This window comes from Oncorhynchus clarkii, chromosome 23 (genome assembly GCF_045791955.1).
Source record: "Oncorhynchus clarkii lewisi isolate Uvic-CL-2024 chromosome 23, UVic_Ocla_1.0, whole genome shotgun sequence".
NCBI classification, from domain to species: domain Eukaryota; kingdom Metazoa; phylum Chordata; class Actinopteri; order Salmoniformes; family Salmonidae; genus Oncorhynchus; species Oncorhynchus clarkii.
In genome coordinates, this window is record NC_092169.1 from 34,105,631 (window position 1) to 34,130,323 (window position 24,693).

Genomic DNA, 24,693 nt, shown 5'->3' on the forward strand with positions numbered 1-24,693 from the left:
AACACACAACATAACATGATCAGTTTCTAACACACAACATAACCAGTTTCTAAACACACAACACAACATGATCAGTTTCTAACACACAACATAACATGATCCGTTTCTAACACACAACATAACAGGATCAGTTTCTAACACACAACATAACAGGATCAGTTTCTAACACACAACATAACAGGATCAGTTTCTAACACACAACATAACAGGATCAGTTTCTAACACACAACATCACAAGAAAAATCATGACATTTATGTATATCAACAGAGCATGTAAATTTGAATTATTTATGAATTGGATATTGAATATTGGAGCAGTTGATCATCAATCGGTTTCAGTATCTTCTTCTTGGCCATGTTGACTACCCAGCCTGGCGAGAGGCCAAAGACCAGTTTCTAACGCACAACATAACCAGTTTCTAACGCACAACATAACCCATTTCTAACACACAACATGATCAGTTTCTACACACAACATAACAGGATCAGTTTCTAACCAGTTTCTAACGCACAACATAACCCATTTCTAACACACAACATGATCAGTTTCTAACACACAACATGATCAGTTTCTAACACACAACATAACCAGTTTCTAACACACAACATAACCAGTTTCTAACACACAACATGTTCAGTATCTAACACACAACATAACATGATCAGTTTCTAACACACAACATAACCTGATCAGTTCCTAACACACATCATAACATGATCAATTTCTAACACACAACATGTTCAGTATCTAACACACAACATAACAGGATCAGTTTCTAACACACAACACACATAACCAGTTTCTATCACACATTGTAACATGTTCAGTTTCTAACACACAACAGTATCAGTTTCTAACACACAACATGTTCAGTATCTAACACACAACATAAAAGGATCAGTTTCTAACACACAACACACATAACCAGTTTCTATCACACATTGTAACATGATCAGTTTCTAACACACAACATGATAAGTTTCTAACACACAACATAACCTGATCAGTTTCTAACACACATCATAACATGATCAATTTCTTACACACAACATAACAGGATCAGTTTCTAACACACAACACACATAACCAGTTTCTATCACACATTGTAACATGTTCAGTTTCTAACACACAACAGTATCAGTTTCTAACACACAACATGTTCAGTATCTAACACACAACATAACAGGATCAGTTTCTAACACACAACACACATAACCAGTTTCTATCACACATTGTAACATGTTCAGTTTCTAACACACAACAGTATCAGTTTCTAACACACAACATGTTCAGTATCTAACACACAACATAAAAGGATCAGTTTCTAACACACAACACACATAACCAGTTTCTATCACACATTGTAACATGATCAGTTTCTAACACACAACATAACCTGATCAGTTTCTAACACACATCATAACATGATCAATTTCTTACACACAACATAACAGGATCAGTTTCTAACACACAACACACATAACCAGTTTCTATCACACATTGTAACATGTTCAGTTTCTAACACACAACATGATCAGTTTCTAACACACAACATAACATGATCAATTTCTTACACACAACATAACAGGATCAGTTTCTAACACACAACACACATAACCAGTTTCTATCACACATTGTAACATGTTCAGTTTCTAACACACAACAGTATCAGTTTCTAACACACAACATGATCAGTTTCTAACACACAACATAACAGGATCAGTTTCTAACACACAACATAACATGATCAGTTTCTAACACACAACATGATCAGTTTCTAACACACAACATGATCAGTTTCTAACACACAACATAACATGATCAGTTTCTAACACACAACATGTTCAGTTTCTAACACACAACAGGATCAGTTTCTAACACACAACATAACATGATCAGTTTCTAACACACAACATAACATGTTCAGTTTCTAACACACAACATGTTCAGTTTCTAACACACAACATGTTCAGTTTCTAACACACAACAGGATCAGTTTCTAACACACAACAAAACAGGATCAGTTTCTAACACACAACATAACAGGACCAGTTTCTAACACACAACATGTTCAGTTTCTAACACACAACATAACAGGATCAGTTTCTAACACACAACATAACATGATCAGTTTCTAACACACAACATAACATGATCAGTTTCTAACACAGAACATAACCAGTTTCTAACACACAACATAACAGGACCAGTTTCTAACACACAACATAACAGGATCAGTTTCTAACACACAACATAACAGGATCAGTTTCTAACACACAACATAACATGATCAGTTTCTAACACACAACATAACAGGATCAGTTTCTAACACACAACATAACAGGATCAGTTTCTAACACACAACATGATCGGTTTCTAACACACAACATAACAGGATCAGTTTCTAACACACAACATGATCGGTTTCTAACACACAACATAACAGGACCAGTTTCTAACACACAAAATAACATGATCAATTTCTAACACACAACATAACATAACCAGCTTCTAACACACAACATAACATAACCAGTTTCTAACACACAACATAACATAACCAGTTTCTAACACACAACATAACATAACCAGTTTCTAACACACAACATGATCAGTTTCTAACACACAACATAACAGGATCAGTTTCTAACACACAACATAACATGATCAGTTTCTAACACACATCATAACATGATCAATTTCTAACACACAACATGTTCAGTATCTAACACACAACATAACATGATCAGTTTCTAACACACAACATAACCTGATCAGTTTTTAACACACATCATAACATGATCAATTTCTAACACACAACATGTTCAGTATCTAACACACAACATAACAGGATCAGTTTCTAACACACAACACACATAACCAGTTTCTATCACACATTTTAACATGTTCAGTTTCTAACACACAACAGTATCAGTTTCTAACACACAACATGTTCAGTATCTAACACACAACATAAAAGGATCAGTTTCTAACACACAACACACATAACAAGTTTCTATCACACATTGTAACATGATCAGTTTCTAACACACAACATGATCAGTTTCTAACACACAACATAACAGGATCAGTTTCTAACACACATCATAACATGATCAATTTCTAACACACAACATGTTCAGTATCTAACACACAACATAACAGGATCAGTTTCTAACACACAACACACATAACCAGTTTCTATCACACATTGTAACATGTTCAGTTTCTAACACACAACAGTATCAGTTTCTAACACACAACATGATCAGTTTCTAACACACAACATAACAGGATCAGTTTCTAACACACAACATAACATGATCAGTTTCTAACACACAACATAACATGATCAGTTTCTAACACACATCATAACATGATCAGTTTCTAACACACAACATAACATGATCAGTTTCTAACACACAACATGTTCAGTTTCTAACACACAACAGGATCAGTTTCTAAACACACAACATAACATGTTCAGTTTCTAACACACAACATAACCAGTTTCTAACACAGAACATAACCAGTTTCTAACACAGAACATAACCAGTTTCTAACACAGAACATAACCAGTTTCTAACACACAACATAACATTATCAGTTTCTAACACACAACATAACAGGACCAGTTTCTAACACACAACATAACAGGATCAGTTTCTAACACACAACATAACAGGACCAGTTTCTAACACACAACATGATCAGTTTCTAACACACAACATAACAGGACCAGTTTCTACACACAACAGGATCAGTTTCTAACACACAACATAACAGGATCAGCTTCTAACACACAACATAACAGGATCAGTTTCTAACACACAACATAACAGGACCAGTTTCTAACACACAACATGTTCAGTTTCTAACACAGAACATAACCAGTTTCTAACACAAAACATAACCAGTTTCTAACACACAACATAACATTATCAGTTTCTAACACACAACTGCTTTTAAACGCTAGTAAAACTAAATGCATGCTTTTCAACCCATCGCTGCCCGCACCTGCCCGCCGGACCAGCATCACTACTCTGGACGGTTCTGATTTAGAATATGTGGACAACTACAAATACCTAGGTGTCTGGTTAGACTGTAAACTCTCCTTCCAGACTCACATTAAGCATCCCCAATACAAAATTAAATCTAGAATCGGCTTCCTATTTCGCAACAAAGCATCCTTCACTCATGCTGCCAAACTTATCCTCGTAAAACTGACTATCCTACCGATCCTCGACGATGTCATTTACAAAATAGCCTCCAACACTCTACTCAGCAAATTGGATGCAGTCTACCACAGTGCCATCCGTTTTGTCACCAAAGCCCCATATACCACCCACCATTACGACCTGTATGCTCTCGTCGGCTGGCCCTCGCTGCATATTCGTCGCCAGACCCACTGGCTCCAAGTCATCTATAAGTTGTTGTTAGTTAAAGCCCTGCCTTATCTCGGCTCACTGGTCACGATAACAACACCCACCCGTAGCACGCGCTCCAGCAGGTATATCTCACTGGTCATCCCCAAAGCCAACACCTCTTTGGCCGCCTTTCCTTCCAATTCTCTGCTGCCAATGACTGGAACTAAATGCAAAAAAAATCACTGAAGCTGGAGACTTATATTTCCCTCACTAACTTTAAACATCAGCTATCTGAGCAGCTAAACGATCGCTGCAGCTGTACATAGCCCATCTGTAAATAGCCCATCCAATCTACCTACCTCATCCCCATACTGTTATTATTTACTTTTTTGCACAACAGTATTTCTACTTGCACATCATCATCTGCACATCTATCACTCCAGTGTTCATTTGCTAAATTGTAATTACTTCGCTACTATGGCCTATTTATTGCCTTACCTCCTCACGCCATTTGCACACACTGTATAAAGACTTTCTTTTTTTATGTTGTGTTATTGACTGTATGTTTGTTTATTCCATGTGTAACTCTGTGTTGTTGTTTGTGTCGCACTGTTTTGCTTTATCTTGGCCAGGTCGCAGTTGTAAATGAGAACTTGTTCTCAACTGGCCTACCCGGTTAAATAATGGTGAAATAAAAAAATAAAAAATTAACAATAAACAACATGATCAGTTTCTAACGCACAACATGATCAGTATCTAACACAAAATAACTATCAGTAGAAGCATGAAATGCTTGTCTAACTCTTTGGAATCATATATCATATCTTTGGAATCATATCGGCTGCCAATATTTTTTTAATTATATTTTTTAAAGATGAAGATACATGCTTCCTTAATTAAGTAAAATTTCAGATCAGAAATTAAACAAATAATGTCCAATTTCTTATAAGCCTACTGGGTATATAAGCACTATTGTGACATCACAAAGATCTTTAAAACTATTTAAATGCTATTATATTAACAGAACAAGAAACAGTGATCACCTGAGCATCCTGTTTGGCCATGTTGATGTCCACTTGTTCCCTCTCGTCTCGATTTCCCTTCAAACAGGAAGCAAAAAAATGGTTTTACTACAAAAGAAATGGATGCGTCCCAAATGGCATCTTATTCCCTATATAGTGCACTGCTTTTGACCAGTGCCTGGGAGGCAGACGATATTATTCCACGGGAGGAAAAAAAATCTGGAAACCCTTACAAACTATGAACAGTGGAATACTCGTAGCTTGGAAGGAATTTGAGGCATGGAAACTCAACTTCTCCTCCACCAATTTCAGTAATTGCTTCCATAAATCTTCCAGGGTATCTTTATGGGCTGCGTCCTAAATTACACCCTATTCCATTTATAGTGCACTACTTTTGACCAGGCCCATACGGTTCTTGTCAAAAGTAGTGCACTATATAGGGAATAGGTTACAGTTTTGGGATGCATACATTGCTTCTTGAAAAATCCAGACCCAGCCGCATCAAAAGTTTTGGGCACATATTCGCAGTAGAAAGGGGTTTGTTTACATTGAAATGGATACGATCATTCAACTTCAAATACAGCTCCTGCAAGTTAACAAACAAGCAATCAGATGGTCATCGTCTACAACATTGCAGATGTCATTGGAGGACTGATTACGTAGCAGGCCAGCGAGGCAAGGTAAAATATCCCAAATGTAGCTAGGTAAAGCCAGAAGAATAATAACTTGTTGAACATAGCTACTATAGCCATCAGTCTTGTGTGTTTTCATGGTCATCACTCACACACTACTATGTTTGTCAATGTCCCAACATCAGTGTATAGCTGCTACAGGACTTTTGCTGTGAGCATATGTGTGCACCACTCCAATATGACGTTTGCTTGTAAACAAAAAATGTCTCTATAATAGGCTCTACTTCCTGACTCAGGAAGAGGCTATAGTAGATGTTTATCTTGAGAGGGAAATAGCAGTTTCATACAAATTTGGTTTCCCCGAGTCTTTTTCGCTTGTTCACTTCATTAAAATAATATAACATTTCAGAAATTGTTAGCACAAATTAAAGATATGTCTAATTTGTACCCATTAGATAGCCAGTTTGAAGTGCAAGAGCACCGACTTTGTTGAGTATTAGGTTGTCATCATGAATCAGCTTTAGCCTTCACTGTCAAAGATGTTACACAATGATAACAATTAACAACACATCAATAACATAACAAAAACCCATCGATAACATATCAATAAAAAAGTTACCTGACAGAGTGAGACGAGGAGCCTACGGAAGTGTCCTGAGGTGTCGTTACTGATGGAATCCTCCAGGGTCTTACCATACTCTGAAACAAACAGCATTTCAATACATAGTCTTAAACTAACGCCATTTCAGTCAGTTACTCTGAAACACACAGCATTTCAATACATAGTCTTAAACTAACGCCATTTCAGTCAGTTACTCTGAAACAAACAGCATTTCAATACATAGTCTTAAACTAACGCCATTTCAGTCAGTTACTCTGAAACAAACAGCATTTCAATTCATAGTCTTAAACTAACGCCATTTCAATCAGTTACTCTGAAACAAACAGCATTTCAATACATAGTCTTAAACTAACGCCATTTCAGTCAGTTACTCTGAAACAAACAGCATTTCAATACATAGTCTTAAACTAACGCCATTTCAGTCAGTTACTCTGAAACAAACAGCATTTCAATTCATAGTCTTAAACTAACGCCATTTCAGTCAGTTACTCTGAAACAAACAGCATTTCAATACATAGTCTTAAACTAACGCCATTTCAGTTAGTTACTCTGAAACACACAGGGCAGGTGTCTAGTCTCCTTACTTTTTCCAATCTTTACTAATGCCATGCCACTGGCATACAGATGACTCAACACTATACATGTCAGCTACTACAGTGACTGAAATGACTGCAACACTTAACAAAGAGCTGCAGTTAGTTTCAGAGTGGGTGGCAAAGAATAAGTTAGTCCTAAATATTAATAAAACTAAAAGCATTGTATTTGGGACAAATCATTCACTAAACATCAACTAAATAATGTTGAAATTGAGCAAGTTGAGGTGACTAAACTGTTTGGAGTAACCCTGGATTGTAAACTGTCATCAAAACATATTGATACATAAGATGGGGAGAAGTCTATCCATAATAAAGAGCTGCTCTGCCTTTTTAACAACACTAACAACAAGGCAGGTCCTACAGGTCCTAGTTTTGTTGCACCTGGATTACTGTTCAGTCATGTGGTCAGTTGCCACAAACACACACACACAATAACATACGCACTATACACACGCGTACACATGGATTTTGTACTGGTAGTGGTGGAGTAGGTGTGTTGTGAAATCTGTGAATGTATTGTAATATTTTTAAATTGTATAAACTGCCTTAACTCTGCTGGACCCCAGGAAGAGTAGCTGCTGCCTTGGCATTTTAGCTACTGTTGCCTTGGCAGCAGCTAATGGGGATCCATAATAAATACACAGCTCTTACCATGTTTGTAAATTTGATTGATTTCTCTGATTTCTGCATTGGAGCGAGATGACAGGATCTCAATCAGACATGCTTCATCAGTACCTGCACCCTGAGAACAAACCAGCCAGGGTTAAGTATACAGTAAATATATAAATGCTATGTGTATGAGTTCCAGAAATGATCTAGAAGACATTAATAACTCCTGGCCAGGTGCAATAAAGTAATACTTATTCTCTACAGCTACAGTGAATCACCACATAGTTCACCATTTAGTCTGTGGTTCAAGACAAGAATACATCATGGCCCAAGTAATACTTGTTCTCTACAAGCTACAGTAAGTAGCTAAATCTTGTTCACCAGATAGTAAGATGGGTGATTCCTCAGGCCTCAACATACCTGACTTTGTCTGTCTTTAAAGGAGCTTTCTGTTTCATACTGAAATGACTCAGAAAAGAGGCCTAATATAAAGAGTGGAATAACCTGGGTGGTGTTCAGTAGGCACGAAACAAAAGAAAACGGACTGAAATAGGGAGGTAATATCAGAACTTGTCCAATAAAAAGCGTGTTTCTGTTTTGTTTCAAAATGTTATCCTACATTTTGCTCTAATGAACATGAACCTGGTATAGTCTAAGAGTAAACAAAAGAACGCATTCAAACCGATATGGCTTCTTTGAGTTCAGATGCATCGAACTTGGCTGGTGTCTGCAACATGGCAATAGCCAGCTTCTCAAAACTCCCAGTCAGCTCCGACTTTAGATCGTGGAATAAATCCTGTGAAATAGAAGATTGTGTAAGAGGTCACTCAACATATAGTAAATCTGTGCCCCAAATGTGCTGCTGCTCCACCCTATTCCCTATATAGCGCACTACTTTCAACCAGGGCTCATAGGGGAATAAGGTGCCGTTTGAGACTGTGGTGTAAATTAAATATTAATTACATACTATACTGTTTAATTAGACACAGTGTCTCCCGACCCCTCCTGTCTCAGCCTCCAGTATTTATGCTGCAATAGTTTATGTGTCAGGGGGCTAGGGTCAGTCTGTTATATCTGGAGTATTTCTCCTGTCTTATCCGGTGTCCTGTGTGAATTGAAGTATTCTCTCTCTCTCCGTGTCTCTCTTTCTGTGTCTCTCTTTCCGTGTCTCTCTTTCTGTGTCTCTCTCTCTCGCTCTTTCCCCCTCCCTCTCTCTCCCTCCCTCCCTGTGCCCTAGGACCATGCCTCAGGACTACCTGGCCTGATGACACCTTGCGGTCCCCAGTCCACCTGGTTGTGCTGGTGCTCCAGTTTCAACTGTTCTGCCTGCGGCTATGGAACCCTGACCTGTTCACCGGACGTGCTACCTGTCCCAGACCTGCTGTTTTAAACTCTCTAGAGACAGCAGGAGTGGTAGAGATACTCTGAATGATCGGCAATGAAAAGCCAACTGACATTTACTCCTGAGGTGCTGACCCGTTGCACCGTCTACAACCACTGTGATTATTATTATTTGACCCTGCTGGTCATCTATGAACATCTTGGTCATGTTCTGTTATAATCTCCACCTGGCACAGCCAGAAGAGGACTGGCCACCCCTCATTGCCTGGTTCATCTCTAGGTTCTTGGCCTTTATAGGGAGTTTTTCCTAGCCACCGTGCTTCTACACCTGCATTGCTTGCTGTTTGGGGTTTTAAGCTGGGTTTCTGTACAGCACTTTGTGACATCAGCTGATGTAAGGGCTTTATAAATAGATTTGATTGACATACTATGCTGTTTTACTTAAGATAAGTGTCTATTGTTATATGTAAGTATTTTTACTGATACAGGCTTGTCGTGTGACTTAGTCATAAATCTTGGCATACAGATAAGAGCCGTTCGGGTGAGACCTCAGTATGTCAAATCCTGTTTTCACAATCTACAGGAACTTAGATGTGTGAAAACAAGCAGGAAGGAACAGACAGTTGATGTTGCCACCATTATCTGAACAGACAAGCTAAATCTGCTTTTACACACCATGTTCCGTCCCTGTTTCCATCTGCTAAACTGCCACGCAGACAAAATAGGTGGTCGTTTTTCTAGAAGGGAGAGAACTCTGTTCATTGGACTTTCCTAACGACGCACTGAGTGGTTGTTATTGATTGCTTCATTTTTGCAAATGTTATAATAAAGTTGTTTTGAAGAATACAGTCTCGCTCTCCTTTTGGTTAGAATTACCACTACAGGGCGCAGACATAGATGAACACTACATGGAAGTTAAACTAACAGCAACAATAGCAGACAATAGAAGAAACCATAGCCATTACTCTAGTATAAACCTCACCTTCCCATAAGTGGTTTTGTAGGCTGCAACCATTGGAACCCTCTGCTTGCTGGTGCGGCTTCCAAGAAGCTCAATTATAGCGGACTCATCCGTGCCTGTTGAAAATAATATATTATTAGCATTATTAGCAGTTTAACTGGTAGTAGATGGAATGTGTATCACTAAATAGTGTGCTCTTAATTGTATAATATTCTACATATGCATCTAGCCATTGAAGATTTATAGAATATAATAAAATAACTTTTTTTCCCCAGAAGGAACTTCAGTTATGTAATGTGCATCTCTAAATAAAGTGTTATTAGAATTTGACTGAATCTCATCAAATCCTTCATACATCTATCCATGATAGTGAATGTCTATAATGATGAACTACTGACCAAAGCCCTTCATGGCCTTGCGGAGAACTTCCACATCCCTCAGAGGGTCAGCACCTGGGTGGTCCTTTATCGCACCCCTGTAGCCTCTCTAATGACAAATAGAAACAAGTACTGAAAATGAAGCAAGGAAATACTGAAACAAGGAAATACTGAAACAAGGAAATACAGAAACAAGGAAATATAGAAACAAGGAAATACTGAAACAAGGAAATACAGAAACAAGGAAATATAGAAACAAGGAAATACTGAAACAAGGAAATACTGAAACAAGGAAATACTTTGTAAAGTATATTAGGAAAAAGCTATGTAAATACAGGTTAATGGTTTCAGTCCACATGACACAAACTGAAAAAGAAACAAGAGATTCTCACATTGATGGCAGGTGAATGGGGAGTAGCCGGAGCACCACCTCCGTATCCTGGCATGGAGGGGTTGGGTGCCGGGGCTCCTCCAGGGTAGCCAGGCATGGGCTGCTGTCCTGGGGCAGGGCCTCCTGGGTACCCCTGGGGTGGACATGGAGCAGGACCGCCTGGGTATCCCTGGGGCATTCCTCCGCCTGGCTGTAATGGAGAAAAGGAGGTGATTAGCTGGTATCACATTACTGGCTCTGGCTATGTCCCAAATGGCACCCTATTCCCTAAATAGTGCACAACTTTTGACCAGGGCCCATAGGAATGGGGAGCCATTTGGGACATAATGACATGGTAACAGACTCCATACATGTTACAGGGTGTGTAGATCAGGTCGTAAATAGAACCCACTGATTTAGAGCCGTACAATATGTTGGTAGTTACTTGGTTCTTAGTTAGCTACTTGATTCAAGATAATAAGTCATATTTACCATTCCACCAACAGGGGCTCCACCCCAACCACCTAGAGAATGAAGAGACAACAAGTGAGTGATGTAGCATGATTTTAATGAACAGGATAACTCCAAACCAGAGCAAGCACACTTTTGCACTACCATGAAAACAAAATACTAATGTAATCCCAAAATAATAGCCTTACCTTGTGCTGGAGGAATGGAAGGATAGCCTCCGGCCTGCTGGGGAGGGAAGCCCCCTGCCTGGGGGGGGTAGCCGCCGGCTTGGGTTGGGTAGCCGCCGGCCTGGGGTGGGTAGCCGCCGGCCTGGGGTGGGTAGCCACCGGCCTGGGATGGGTAGCCTCCTGCTTGGGGGGGATATGCACCCGGTTGTGGGGGGTAGCCAGCTGCCTGGGGAGGGTAACCACCTGCCTGGGGAGGGTAGCCACCTGCCTGGGGAGGGTAGCCACCTGCCTGGGGAGGGTAGCCACCTGCCTGGGGAGGGTAGCCTGGATAACTCATCTTTAGGACCTGAAAGAAAGGAAGCATGAGAAGGTATTTATAAAAAAAAATATATATGTACACAGTTGAACTCTGGACCACCTATACTCCACACAGAGATGCATACAAAGCTCGCCCTCCATTTGGCAAATCTGACCATAATTCTATCCTCCTGATTCCTGCTTACAAGCAAAAATTAAACCAGGAAGCATCACTGACTAGATCAATAAAAAAGTGGTCAGATGACGTAGATGCTAAGCTACAGGACTGTTTTGCTAGCACAGACTGGAATATGTTCCCGGATTCCTCCAATGGCATTCAGGAGTACACCACATCAGTCATTGGCTTCATCAATAAGTGCATCGATGACGTCTTCCCCACAGTGGCTGTACGTACCATACCCCAACCAGAAACCAGGGATTACATGCAGCATCCACACTGAGCTAAAGGCTAGAGCTGCCTATTTCAAGGAGCGGGACTCTAACCCGGAAGCTTATAAGAAATCCCGCTATGCCCTCCGACGAACCATCAAACAGGCAAAGCATCAATACAGGACTAAGATCCAGGCACAACCTCAAACCATCATTACATTTGCCGATAACACAACAGTGGTAGGCCTGACCACCGACAACAACGAGACAGCCTATAGGGAGGTCAGAGACCTGGCCGTGTGGTGCAAGGACAACAACCTCTCCTTCAATGTGATCAAGATAAAGGAGATGACTGTGGACTACAGGAAAAAGAGGACTGAGCATGGCCACATTCTCATCGACGGGGCAGCAGTGGAGCAGGTTGAGAGCTTCAAGTTCCTTGGTGTCCACATCACCAACAAACTAACATGGTCCAAGCACACCATGACAGTCGTGAAGCAGGCACGACAAAACCTATTCCCCTCAGGAGACTGAAAAGATTTAGCATGGGTCCTCAGATCCTCAAAAGGTTTTACAGCTGCACCATCGAGAGCTTCCTGACTGGTTGCATGACTGCCTGGTATGGCAACTGCTCGACCTTCGACCGCAAGGCACTACAGAAGGTAGTGCGAATGGCCCAGTACATCACTGGGGCCAAGCTTCCTGCCATCCAGAACCTCTATACCAGGCGGTGTCAGAGGAAGGCCCTGAAAAATGTCAAAGACTCCAGCCACCCTAGTCATAGACTGTTCTCTCTGCTACCACATGGCAAGCGGTACCGGAGCACCATGTCTAGGTCCAAGAGGCATCTAAACAGCTTCTACAAGACTCCTGAACATCTAGTCAAATGGCTATCGAAACCATTCACATCCCCCCCCCTCCCCACCACTACCACTCTTTGTTGTCATCTATGCATAGTCACCTTAATTAACTCTACCTACATGTACATACTGCCTCAACTAACCGGTACCCCCGCACATTGTAACGGCACCCCCCTGTACATATTGTTATTTTTTACTTCTCCTCTTTAATTACTTGTTACTTTTATTCTTATCCATATTTTTTTTAACTGCACTGTCGGTTAGGGGCTCGTAAGTAAGCATTTCATTGCAAGGTCTACACCTGTTGTATTCGGCGCATATGACTAATAAAATTTGATTTCTCTTTTTTTGAACTGCCAGTGCTTTTGTTTTCTTCATGGTGTCGGATGACAAAGGGATATTGCATGCGTCTTACCTCATTTTTATACCCTACTGAAACAGAAAGTGATGTAATGCCTCAATATAGTTCCTTAATTAAGACTTAGATAAACTTAAATAAGTGGAATTTAATTACTGTTTTCATTTTGGAAAATGTTATTTACAATAATATTTAAGGGTGCCATTAATTGTGAAACCTTGATTTAGAGGACAATGATTTTTAATAAAATCAATAAATTATTTTAAGTGGGTTCCATTGAAAAATGGATAAAGTACAGTATTTCTCAAATGTTGGTATTTTGAGTTTCTCTCTATAATTATATTGTATATATTTAAAGTATTGCTTGTGCATTGCCAGTCAGGGGTTCCAGTAATGTTGGAGCTCACTGAATATAAAATACATTCAGGTCCAAAATTATTGGGACCTTTGATACAGACGTCCAAACAATACTGAATGAAATAAATAATTGCAATATTGCATGCAAAAAAAATGGGAAATTATATTTTATACTAATACAATTTCTCAGAGAAATATATTTTAATCTGTAATCAAAGAGGTAAAAATTATTGGTACCCCTGTTTTCAATTCTAAGGCACCCTCCCCTTGCGAGGATAACATTGAGACTTTTTCTAAAATGTTTAAAGAGATTGGAGAACCATTGGGTCGGATCTTAGGCCATTACATAATCTTGTCAGATCCTTGATATCCTTCATCTGCGCTTATGGACTGCCCTCTTCAATTCAAATCACAGGTTTTCAATGGAGTTCAAGTCTGGAGACTGAGATGGCCATTGCAAAATGGTTGATTGTGTGGTCAGTTACCCATTTCTTTGTGGATTTTGATGTGTGCTTGGATTTATTGTCTTGCTAGAAGATCCACTTGAGGCCAAGTTTCAGCCTCCTGGCAGAGGCAACCAAGTTTTGGGCTAAAATGTCCTGGTACTTGTTAGAGTTCATGATGCCGTTGACCTTAAGAAGGACCCCAGGACCAGTAGAAGCTAAACAGACCCATAATATCAAAGGTCCACTACAATATTTTACAATGCTATTGCCTGGCACTTGGATTGGAACTGGTAGTACGGTAAGATGACAAAAAAGTAGAGCTCTTTGGCCTGGATGCATATGCAGAAAAGTACCTCTCACTTACTGTAAAATATGGTGGTGGATCTTTGATGTTACGGTTATTTTTATTGCTTCCTCTGGTTCTGGGGCACTTGTTATGGTCAACACATACAGGAACATACATAGGAGGTACCGGCAAGACATTTAAATCTACTTTCACCCCTGGGTAAGTTTCTCAAAACCAAGTGAAATCGCAAAAGAAGTGTCTGGACACTTCTACAACATACCATTTAAAGCCAAAATACAGATTTGGTTTAAAAAAAGAGAAAAGTTAAAGGATGAGTTAAGCATACACAGACATTTCCATGTGACAAGATTTCCAGGCATTGGATTATTACATAAGAGAAAGCTCATTGTTTTGAGCAACTCCTACTTCCCCTTATAATTGCCAAGTTAAATAAAGGTTAAATGGGATAAAAAAAATTGAGTCTTCCTTCCTTTCCAAAACACACTGTAAGGACAATGACATTACGTACCTTGCCTAAAGGATCAGAGGAAGCATAATTACTGGGGAAAATAGCTGACCAAATATTCTATTCAAAGAATAAAACTGCTAATTTTATTCAGAGAATAAAGATTTGTAAAGACATAGTTCACTAAATATACTCAAATTATAATAGAGAAGTAGAAGTTTCACAGGCAAATGGAGACACAATGTGCCTCGCATAGGCTACATGGAGTAGTTGAGATGAATGATATGACTCCGGGATCAAATGAACAAACAGTAGACACTATTACAGACTCTTGACCAGTTCACCAGTATTCCACTACCATGACTTGATGTGAAGCCGGGGTATACCACAATAAACATAAACTGCCTTGCAGGTTTCTGGTTTCAGGGCCTGTAATCGCAAAGTGGTGCACTAGGTTCAGTTTTGCCTTTTAAATCATAATTAATACAAGGGAGACCTGTACTTACATCAGCACTCCTAATTTGAGACACTCCCTGGACTGGATAACCCCGAAAGCGCAACATAACCAGTGACATATGGAGGGGCGATTGGGTGTTCCCCACCCCCTCCCCTCTGACACGTCACACGTTCCGGTGTCTCAGTTAGGCTGCATTTCATATATTTTTTAATGGCAGTTTGATCGCAGGGGAGTCACTAGTAATGTCTACAGTTTTCAGTTTGGCTATTTGTTTCAAGTGTATTAGTCTAAATAAATCTCTGCCAAAATGCGTCATCTCTCCCATGTCTTATTCGACGAGTAGTTGTTCTGAAATGTTTATTTGCTTGCCTACATTTTACTCATTCCTCTATGTTTAATATAACACACATACATTCATTATTAATTTCGGTTGCCTGTTAAATTGGTTCTATAGAAAGTATTTGACTCTGATGTGTGCCACAGAAAGTATTTGACTCTAGACACAAAATTAAGGAATTAGAAGGGGGGGGAGAATTTCAGCAGGCAAGAAAATAAAATGAAATGAAACGCAACCTAACGTGATCAGCAGCCTAGAAGGACACAAATAAAAAATACTTTCTACTAAGATCAGTGAAATGTAGGCGACACTGACAACGGAGTGAAGAGCAGAAATCTCAACTAGCAAGCAAGTCGCAGCAATGAAGAATTGAGTGTGCGCGTTCACGCGAAGGGGGAGAGAATTCTGGCAGGGGGCGATTTTCGGCACAACACTGGGATCTCAGTCGTATCTACCCTAAACACGGATTAATCTGAAAAAACAGGCCGGGAGGCGGGCCCAGTACAGGCCTAATGCAAAGTTTAAGAATGAAAGTCATTGCTAGAGAACTAGCTTCGAACACACGACCATGTGTCACAACAAAATAACGAAATAAAACCATAAAGCAAATCATTTCATAAAACAACATACTTTCGGCTACATCAGACTAGAATGGTTGCTACGATGTAACCTTCCAGCCAATCAGAATAGTCTGTGTTGTCTCACGTTTCATGTGTTCATTTATCCGCTGAATAATAAATATATGTATGATACACTGAGGTTGTTACATAATATTACAATGTAGCCATCCTTTAAATAACACATTGTAGCCCAGTAGCCTACGCGTCCCGAGTTGAGGCAAAATGGCAGTTTGAGATTAAACTATTGCCTCTATTGCGTAGGTCTAATTAGAAAACCTGGTCGATCTGCCAAGTAGGTTCATGTAGGAGGGGAAAAATATGACAAAAAGTGTAGCGATTAAACAAGTGGCAATAACTAAATCCAGGATCGTTAATAAATAAGAGCGTTTTCAAAGGGCGATGATGGGCTGGGTGTTGAAACGAGATGCTGACATGGGAAATGCTTTGCTCTGACAGAAAATATACAGAATAGCTAAATAAAGCCAGTCAGAAGATTAAACCTTCCCACAATTCTAGAAGCACATTTCGAGAAATAGTCGAGTTCACTTGGATCGGCACAAAAGCTAACATTTAAGAATATAACCCTATAAAATCAAAATAACTTGTCTTACTTGGTTTTGACGGCGGGGCCGTTGAAGGGGAGAGAATCAGGAAGTAGTATGGGTGGGTCAGTGTATTTGTTGTGCTTTTTATTTTTGATCATTATAGACACAGATCTGTGTTTGCAAACATTGCCGCAGGAGGGTGATGCTCGGAAATTGGTGGCAGAACACGGCGGAGTTCTTGTAAAACGCCAGCTAAAAAGCCTATATTTATGTTACTTATGAGTGCATTTCACACTACTATTGGATTACAATTGGATTTTAAGGCTCGTATGAATGTCCTGCTTAATATAATGTCTGTGTCATCATCGCAAATCAACTGCATTATACACTGCTCAAAAAAATAAAGGGAACACTTAAACAACACAATGTAACTCCAAGTCAATCACACTTCTGTGAAATCAAACTGTCCACTTAGGAAGCAAACTGAGTGACAATAAATTTCACAAGCTGTTGTGCAAATGGAATAGACAACAGGTGGAAATTATAGGCAATTAGCAAGACACCCCCAATAAAGGAGTGGTTCTGCAGGTGGTAACCACAGACCACTTCTCAGTTCCTATCCTTCCTGGCTGATGTTTTGGTCACTTTTGAATGCTGGCGGTGCTTTCACTCTAGTGGTAGCATGAGACGGAGTCTACAACCCACACAAGTGGCTCAAGTAGTGCAGCTCATCCAGGATGGCACATCAATGCGAGCTGTGGCAAGAAGGTTTGCTGTGTCTGTCAGCGTAGTGTCCAGAACATGGAGGCCCTACCAGGAGACAGGCCAGTACATCAGGAGACGTGGAGGAGGCCGTAGGAGGACAACAACCCAGCAGCAGGACCGCTACCTCCGCCTTTATGCAAGGAGGAGCACTGTCAGAGCCCTGCAAATTTACCTCCAGCAGGCCACAAATGTGCATGTGTCTGCTCAAACGGTCAGAAACAGACTCCATGAGGGTGGTATGAGGGCCTGACGTCCACAGGTGGGGGTTGTGCTTACAGCCCAACACCGTGCAGGATGTTTGGCATTTGCCAGAGAACACCAAGATTGGCAAATTTGCCACTGGCGCCCTGTGCTCTTCACAGATGAAAGCAGGTTCACACTGAGCATATGACAGACGTGACAGAGTCTGGAGACGCCGTGGAGAACGTTCTGCTGCCTGCAACATCCTCCAGCATGACCGGTTTGGCGGTGGGTCAGTCATGGTGCTGGGTGGCATTTCTTTGGGGGGCCGCAACAAGAATTTGGCAACAAGAATTTAAAAATCACAATCATTTCAATAGTCTTGTTATCATTGTAATAGTAACATATTATATCCTTCATGTCAAAAACAGACAATGTCAGGAACAATGTCAGGAATAAGCATGTTCCAGAAATGTTTTCCTCTTGATGTAAGTTGGTCTTGTGAATGGAGAATGTCTTATATTTATTACAACAAGATTTCTCATGTAAGCCCACACCTTCCAAACTGAGTTCTGGATAAGCTTTGTGATCATTACCAAAGCTAAGATGAGTTTTCATTAGTGTAGTTAGACCACTGGGAATGGCTTTGATCACAGAAATAAACTCTCTGAAAGGTATTGGAAACTCTTTCAATGTTATAAATTGTTCATATGTAAGAATATTACCCCTGTTGTTGAAAACATCAAGAACAAAGTCAATATTCCTCTCATGCCAGCTGGGGTAGAACAATGACTTTTTCCTTACAGTTATGTCTGAATTATTCCACAAAAGAGCTTTATGTTGGGAAAAATTGTGTAGTAAACATATTTACAGGCCATTAAAGGTTGTTGGTGAAACCTAGCCAATTCACTGGGTAATCTTTCAGGAATATAATTACATTTCAGTAAAAATTGAAGACCTCCCAACTTATTAAACACATTATTTGGAATGAAATACCATATTGCATCAGTATTGATCAAACATCTTTTCAACCAGTTGATCTTAAGTGTTATTTACAGTTTACACCTTAGCCAAATACATTTAAACTCAGTTTTTCACAATTCCTGACATTTAATCCTTGTAAAAATTCCCTGTCTTAGGTCAGTTAGGATCACCACTTTAGGGCTATATCTGTTCTTAGTTCTACATTTTTTAACTGGGCATGCTTATTTAAGATGGCGAGGAAAGCACTTTTAATGAGCAACCAGGCATCCTCTACTGACGGGATGAGGTCAATATCCTTCCAGGACACCCTGGCCAGGTCGATTAGAAAGGCCAGCTCGCTGAAGTGTTTTAGGGAGTGTTTGACAGTGATGAGGGGACCCATTACGCACGCAGGCAATGAGGCAGTGATCGCTGAGATCCTGGTTGAAGACAGCAGAGGTGTATTTAGAGGAAAAGTTGGTCAGGATGATATCTGATCTTGCGGTATCATAGCCTCTTTGATGCAGAGCTTCTTCTCGTCCAGAAACTTGTTCCCCTTGGCGATTTTCAAGATGATGTCCCTGTAATGGCGCATAGTTAAGCGCAAGATGATATTGCGAGGGGGTCCGTCAGATCTTCGTTTCCAAAGTCGATGTACCACATTCATCACGTCTCTTAGCTTGTCTTTGATGCACAGAGCCACCTTTCCCAGGATATTAATGACTGCTTCCCTAATATCCTCTCCCTCTACCTCTTTTACACCTTGGATTTTCAGATTCCACCTGCGAGAGTACCTTTGAAATTCAGCGACATTCTCACACAGCTCAGTATTTTGGGATTGCAGTTTCTTCAACTCATTCTCTAGGAACGTTTTCTTTTCCTTGTTCTCGCTCACAATTTTGCGAAGCTGACTGACAGTTTCTGACAAATTATCGATCCTCTTTGATGTTACTTCGATGGGCCGCCTAACCCTCAATGTTGCTTTGACAGGCGAGAAACACTCCCTCTCAAAGCAACGCCATCTTGGCCCTCCCTGATGTCTTTCTTACTAAGGTCAAAAGTCTGTGCGTGACGTCAGTGTGTCGGGGTGTATGTATTTTTTCATACTTTAATTTAACATATTTACATCATCATTCAAAGTCGATCTATACATTTGTATTTTATCCTAATTTAAATAAACTTACAATAACATACACATAAATGTATATTTTCTCCCAAATCACATTATTATTCAATATTCAAGTACAATCCAGCCAAACTGTAGGTATAATCCGAATAAAGGAACCTGTTAAGGCACACTCAGTAGTTTGATACAAACAACAAAAGAACTGATTTAAAAAAGCCCTTTAAAATGCTATATGAACAACGACGAACAATATATGCAAAATCCAACCGTTGTAATGGAAGGAGGCGGGGCTCGGGGGCTGTGTGTGGGTGTTTGACTGTGAAAGACACGGATGAGAGCCAACTAGTAAAAGCACAGCCCCCTTCATTATCGAGGCACTGTGCCTTCAACATCAAAGAGCCATTCCAGACCCTGAAGTCAGAAGGACTTTGAGAGATAAGTCTCAAGTTTTATTGTTATGTGCACACGTACAATGAAACCAGTGCAGTAATCAAGATCAGTAGTAAAAATATTTAAAACATAAAGTAAAGTAGAAAGTCAGTAGCTACAGTGGGGAGAACAAGTATTTGATACACTGACGATTTTGCAGGTTTTCCTACTTACAAAGCATGTAGAGGTCTGTAATCATAGGGACACTTCAACTATGAGAAACGGAATCAAAAAAAATAAAAAATAAATCTAAAACAAAAATCCAGAAAATCACATTGTATGATTTTTAAGTAATTAATTTGCATTTTATTGCATGACAAAAGTATTTGATCACCTACCAACCAGTAAGAATTCCGGCTCTCACAGACCTGTTCATTTTTTTTTAAAGAAGCCCTCCTTTTCTCCACTCATTACCTGTATTAACTGCAACTGTTTGAACTTGTTACCTGTATAAAAGACACCTGTCCACACACTCAATCAAACAGACTCCAACCTCTCCACAATGGCCAAGACCAGAGAGCTGTGTAAGGACATCAGGGATAAAATTGTAGACCTGCACAAGGCTGGGATGGGGCTACAGGACAATAGGCAAGCAGCTTGGTGAGAAGGCAACAATTGTTGGCGCAATTATTAGAAAATGGAAGAAGTTCCAGATGACGGTCAATCACCTTCGGTCTGGGGCTCCATGCAAGATCTCACCTCGTGGGGCATCAATGATCATGAGGAAGGTGAGGGATCAGCCCAGAACTACACGACAGGACCTGGTCAATGACCTGAAGAGAGCTGGGACCGCAGTCTCAAAGAAAACCATTAGTAACACACTACGCCGTCATGGATTAAAATCCTGCAGCGCACGCAAGGTCCCCCTGCTCGAGCCAGCGCATGTCCAGGCCCGTCTGAAGTTTGCCAATGACCATCTGGATGATCCAGAGGAGGAATGGGAGGTCATGTGGTCTGATGAGACAAAAATAGAGCTTTTTGGTCTAAACTCCACTCGCTGTGTTTGGAGGAAGAAGAAGGATGAGTACAACCCCAAGAACACCATCCCAACCGTGAAGCATGGAGGTGGAAACATCATTCTTTGGTGGACGACTGCACCGTATTGAGGGGAGGATGGATGGGGCCATGTATCCCGAGATCTTGGCCAACAACCTCCTTCCCTCAGTAAGAGCATTTAAGATGGGTCGTGGCTGGGTCTTCCAGCATGACAACGACCCGAAACACACAGCCAGGGCAACTAAGGAGTGGCTCCGTAAGAAGCCTCTCAAGGTCCTGGAGTGGCCTAGCCAGTCTCCAGATCTCAACCCCATAGAAAATCTTTGGAGGAAGTTGAAAGTCTGTGTTGCCCAGCAACAGCCCCAAAACATCACTGCTCTAGAGGAGATCTGCATGGAGGAATGGGCCAAAATACCAGCAACAGTGTGTGAAAACCTTGTGGAGACTTACAGAAAACATTTGACCTCTGTCATTGCCAACAAAGGGTATATAACAAAGTATTGAGATAAACTTTTGTTATTGACCAAATACTTATTTTACACCATAATCTGCAAATAAATTCATTAAAAATCCCACAATGTGATTTTCTGGATTTTTTTCCCCTCATTTTGTCTGTCATAGTTGAAGTGTACCTATGATGAAAATTACAGGCCTCATCTTTTAAGTGGGAGAACTTGCACAATTGGTGGCTGACTAAATACTTTTTTGCCCCACTGTAGCCCTGTGAGCAGTAGCCCTGTCCTTTATTTTAGCTCCAACCTCGGTGTTAATCCCGGGCTTTTGATCGAGGAAGCAGCGAGCATTCACTGTGGGGACGTCAGTGATGCATTTCATAATGAAGCCTGTGATGGAGGTGGTTAGCTTGTCGATGCTATCGGCGGAGTACCGGAACATATACCTGCTAGCAAAGAAGTCCTGTAGCATAGCCTCTGATTGTGTGGCCGTTGTGGCAGTTTATCCAAATTAGCTGGATGTTTATCAATATTAGCTGGCTAATGTAACAATCATGCTTTCTTGAACAGTCACAAGGTTTCTTCCATCAATCCTTTTTTTAAATGTCAACAACAGGTTCAAGCAGGAGAGTCATTACACATAGCTACATTGTAGTTTATTCTTTATCAAAGTCATTCATGTGTGTTGGCAGCCAGCTACTGCACACACAGTACTGAAGGAGGCACTCACTGTATTGCATTCACCCATCCATTGTGTGTACCATAAAATCTACCCACCATTCAACCAACCTCCTAGAAAAAAGACACACACAAAAGGTGTGTCCGAAAGTGGCACCATATTTATTCCCTATATAGTTCACTTCTTTTGACCAAGGGCCCATTGCGTTTTGCCGAGGGCCCTGGTCAAAGGTAGTGTGCTATATAGGGAATAGGGTGCCATTTTGGATACAGACAAAGTAATTGCACAGGTCGATGTACGCGTTAACGCACAATTGTTTTCCCTTTTAACACTGGACTCTGGATGGGGGGGGGGTCATTGTGAATATAAGGCAGAGTAGGTAATAGGTTAACTCTGGTCCAATGCCCTGGACCAAAGCTAGTATTAGGTATAACTTCTGACATAGCCATAATCATTGATGGAATGGAAGTTTTTCTTCAACAAAGTTTTGTTTGCAGCATAGTCTTTTTTTCCTCATCATAGATCATACAATGAAATGTTCATAGCAATAGCTAAACATTTTGGTCCGGTTTCACAGACACAGATTAAACCTAGTCCTGGACTAAAAAGTTATTTTAAATGGAGATTCTCCATTGACCATGCATCTGTGTCTGGGAAACTGGTCCTTTGATTCTTACAGGAGTTGCAGAAATCAACTACTACAGTACAAAGAAATAAGAATGGTTTTGGAATACATAACTATGGTAATAGTAATCATATCAAGGCCTTTTTGGAATGTTTTAATGTCTTGTCTTCAGTCTCTTAAACAGATGTTCCTTCCTTCAGCACTGTACTCTGAAAGTCAGACACAAAAATACAAATTTACAACCACACCCAAACAATAAATACATGAATCAATCAAAACAATCATTGATGGACATTACAAAAAAATATAGAAAAGACATAACCACACCCATGCTGCAGCAGTTCAAAACAGAATTACTGTAGTCATTCAGGCTGTGTGCAATAATAATAATAATAAATATTTTACTCTGTATTCCACTAAGCAGACGCAGATATGCAAAACAACTGTCAGTACAGTGAGTGCATACATTTTTTGTTTGGGTATGTGATCCCTGTGGGAATTGAACCCACAACCTTAGCATAATAAATTAGTAATAGATTGTCATAGCCACCTTGGTCTCATCAGAGTGGTCCTGTAGTGTGCGGTGTTTGTTCCTCTCTTTGGCAAGCTGCTCCTGAGTGGACTTTAAGAGCTGCTGGAGTTTGGTGGCTGCTTGGCCAAGATCTTTGACTAGTTTTCTCTCTTTCTGCAGGCGCTCCTGAGGAGAAAAGAAGAGGGACAGAAGGTGATCCTTCGGACCTCACACAACCTCCATCGGCTTCAGTTCTGACCAGGGCATATATTCATAAAGCGTCTCAGAGTAGTAGTGCTGATCTAGGATCAGTTCTTCCTTTTAGACTATAGTGAATGGACAGGGGTGACCCATAGAGATGTATAACGATCGCAGCATTGAATAGGCTACTGTATATCCCATTATAGCATATGTGACAGCATGGGTAGCGCTATTCAGGCTCCATTTTGAATTAGTCCATTTGTTCTTCTACTACTTCTATGAGCTGGTAAACTAACTTTAATGGAGCATACTGCCACCTGGAGTGTGTTGTTTGTACAGGTATAAAGCCAAGGTTGGTGATTTATTGCCACCTATAGTTATGGGATGTTAGCTCAAGAGTATGATTCATTGGCTGATTCCTCCTGATGACCTGGATGGAATCATGTGATCCTTCCTTGACCAATAATAAGTCCCACCCAGTTGACTACTTTAAAATGGTAAAAGTCCTCAATGGCGGTGCCCATGCTAAAACAGGCATTTAGGCACTAGAGTCCTCACCCCAGAGAGATTTATAAATCCTAGATCAGAACTCCTATTCAGAGACGCTTGATGAATACTGGCCCTGGTCCACATTTAGCAGGCAAACGTTGTCCAATGTTGCAGGGTTAGGGTTAGAAATGTAATGAATAGAGCCAACATGATTACTATTTTTATTCTACATGTCAGAGAGGCATGTTTGTTCTACATAACAAATTTCTATCTGAAAGTTCCACAGCATTGTGTCCTGATGAACAAAGCCAAGGGTCATGTT

The 24,693-nt window shown here is 40.4% G+C and overlaps 2 protein-coding genes across 8 annotated transcripts in view; both read right to left on the reverse strand.

Annotated features, from left to right (window-relative positions):
• Window positions 1-17,071, reverse strand: part of LOC139382025 (annexin A4-like) — a 28,286-nt gene extending 11,215 nt beyond the window's left edge. Inside the window, exons 1-10 of the mRNA XM_071125955.1 lie at window positions 17,022-17,071; window positions 11,558-11,882; window positions 11,391-11,422; window positions 10,921-11,109; window positions 10,550-10,637; window positions 10,173-10,267; window positions 8,532-8,645; window positions 7,892-7,982; window positions 6,642-6,721; window positions 5,412-5,468 (exon numbers count right to left, since the gene is read on the reverse strand). Coding sequence (XP_070982056.1) covers window positions 5,412-5,468; window positions 6,642-6,721; window positions 7,892-7,982; window positions 8,532-8,645; window positions 10,173-10,267; window positions 10,550-10,637; window positions 10,921-11,109; window positions 11,391-11,422; window positions 11,558-11,873 — 1,062 coding nt within the window. The 5' untranslated portion in view covers window positions 11,874-11,882; window positions 17,022-17,071. The remainder of the gene's footprint in view (window positions 1-5,411; window positions 5,469-6,641; window positions 6,722-7,891; window positions 7,983-8,531; window positions 8,646-10,172; window positions 10,268-10,549; window positions 10,638-10,920; window positions 11,110-11,390; window positions 11,423-11,557; window positions 11,883-17,021) is intronic.
• Window positions 17,072-22,496: 5,425 nt separating this feature from the next.
• Window positions 22,497-24,693, reverse strand: part of LOC139381351 (ribosome binding protein 1a) — a 42,367-nt gene continuing 40,170 nt past the window's right edge. For all 7 annotated transcript variants that reach the window (XM_071124815.1, XM_071124814.1, XM_071124811.1 and 4 more), the window contains 2 exons: window positions 23,721-23,867; window positions 22,497-23,379 (listed from right to left, as the gene is read on the reverse strand). In XM_071124815.1, the coding sequence (XP_070980916.1) occupies window positions 23,347-23,379; window positions 23,721-23,867 (180 nt within the window). In that variant the 3' untranslated portion in view covers window positions 22,497-23,346. The remainder of the gene's footprint in view (window positions 23,380-23,720; window positions 23,868-24,693) is intronic.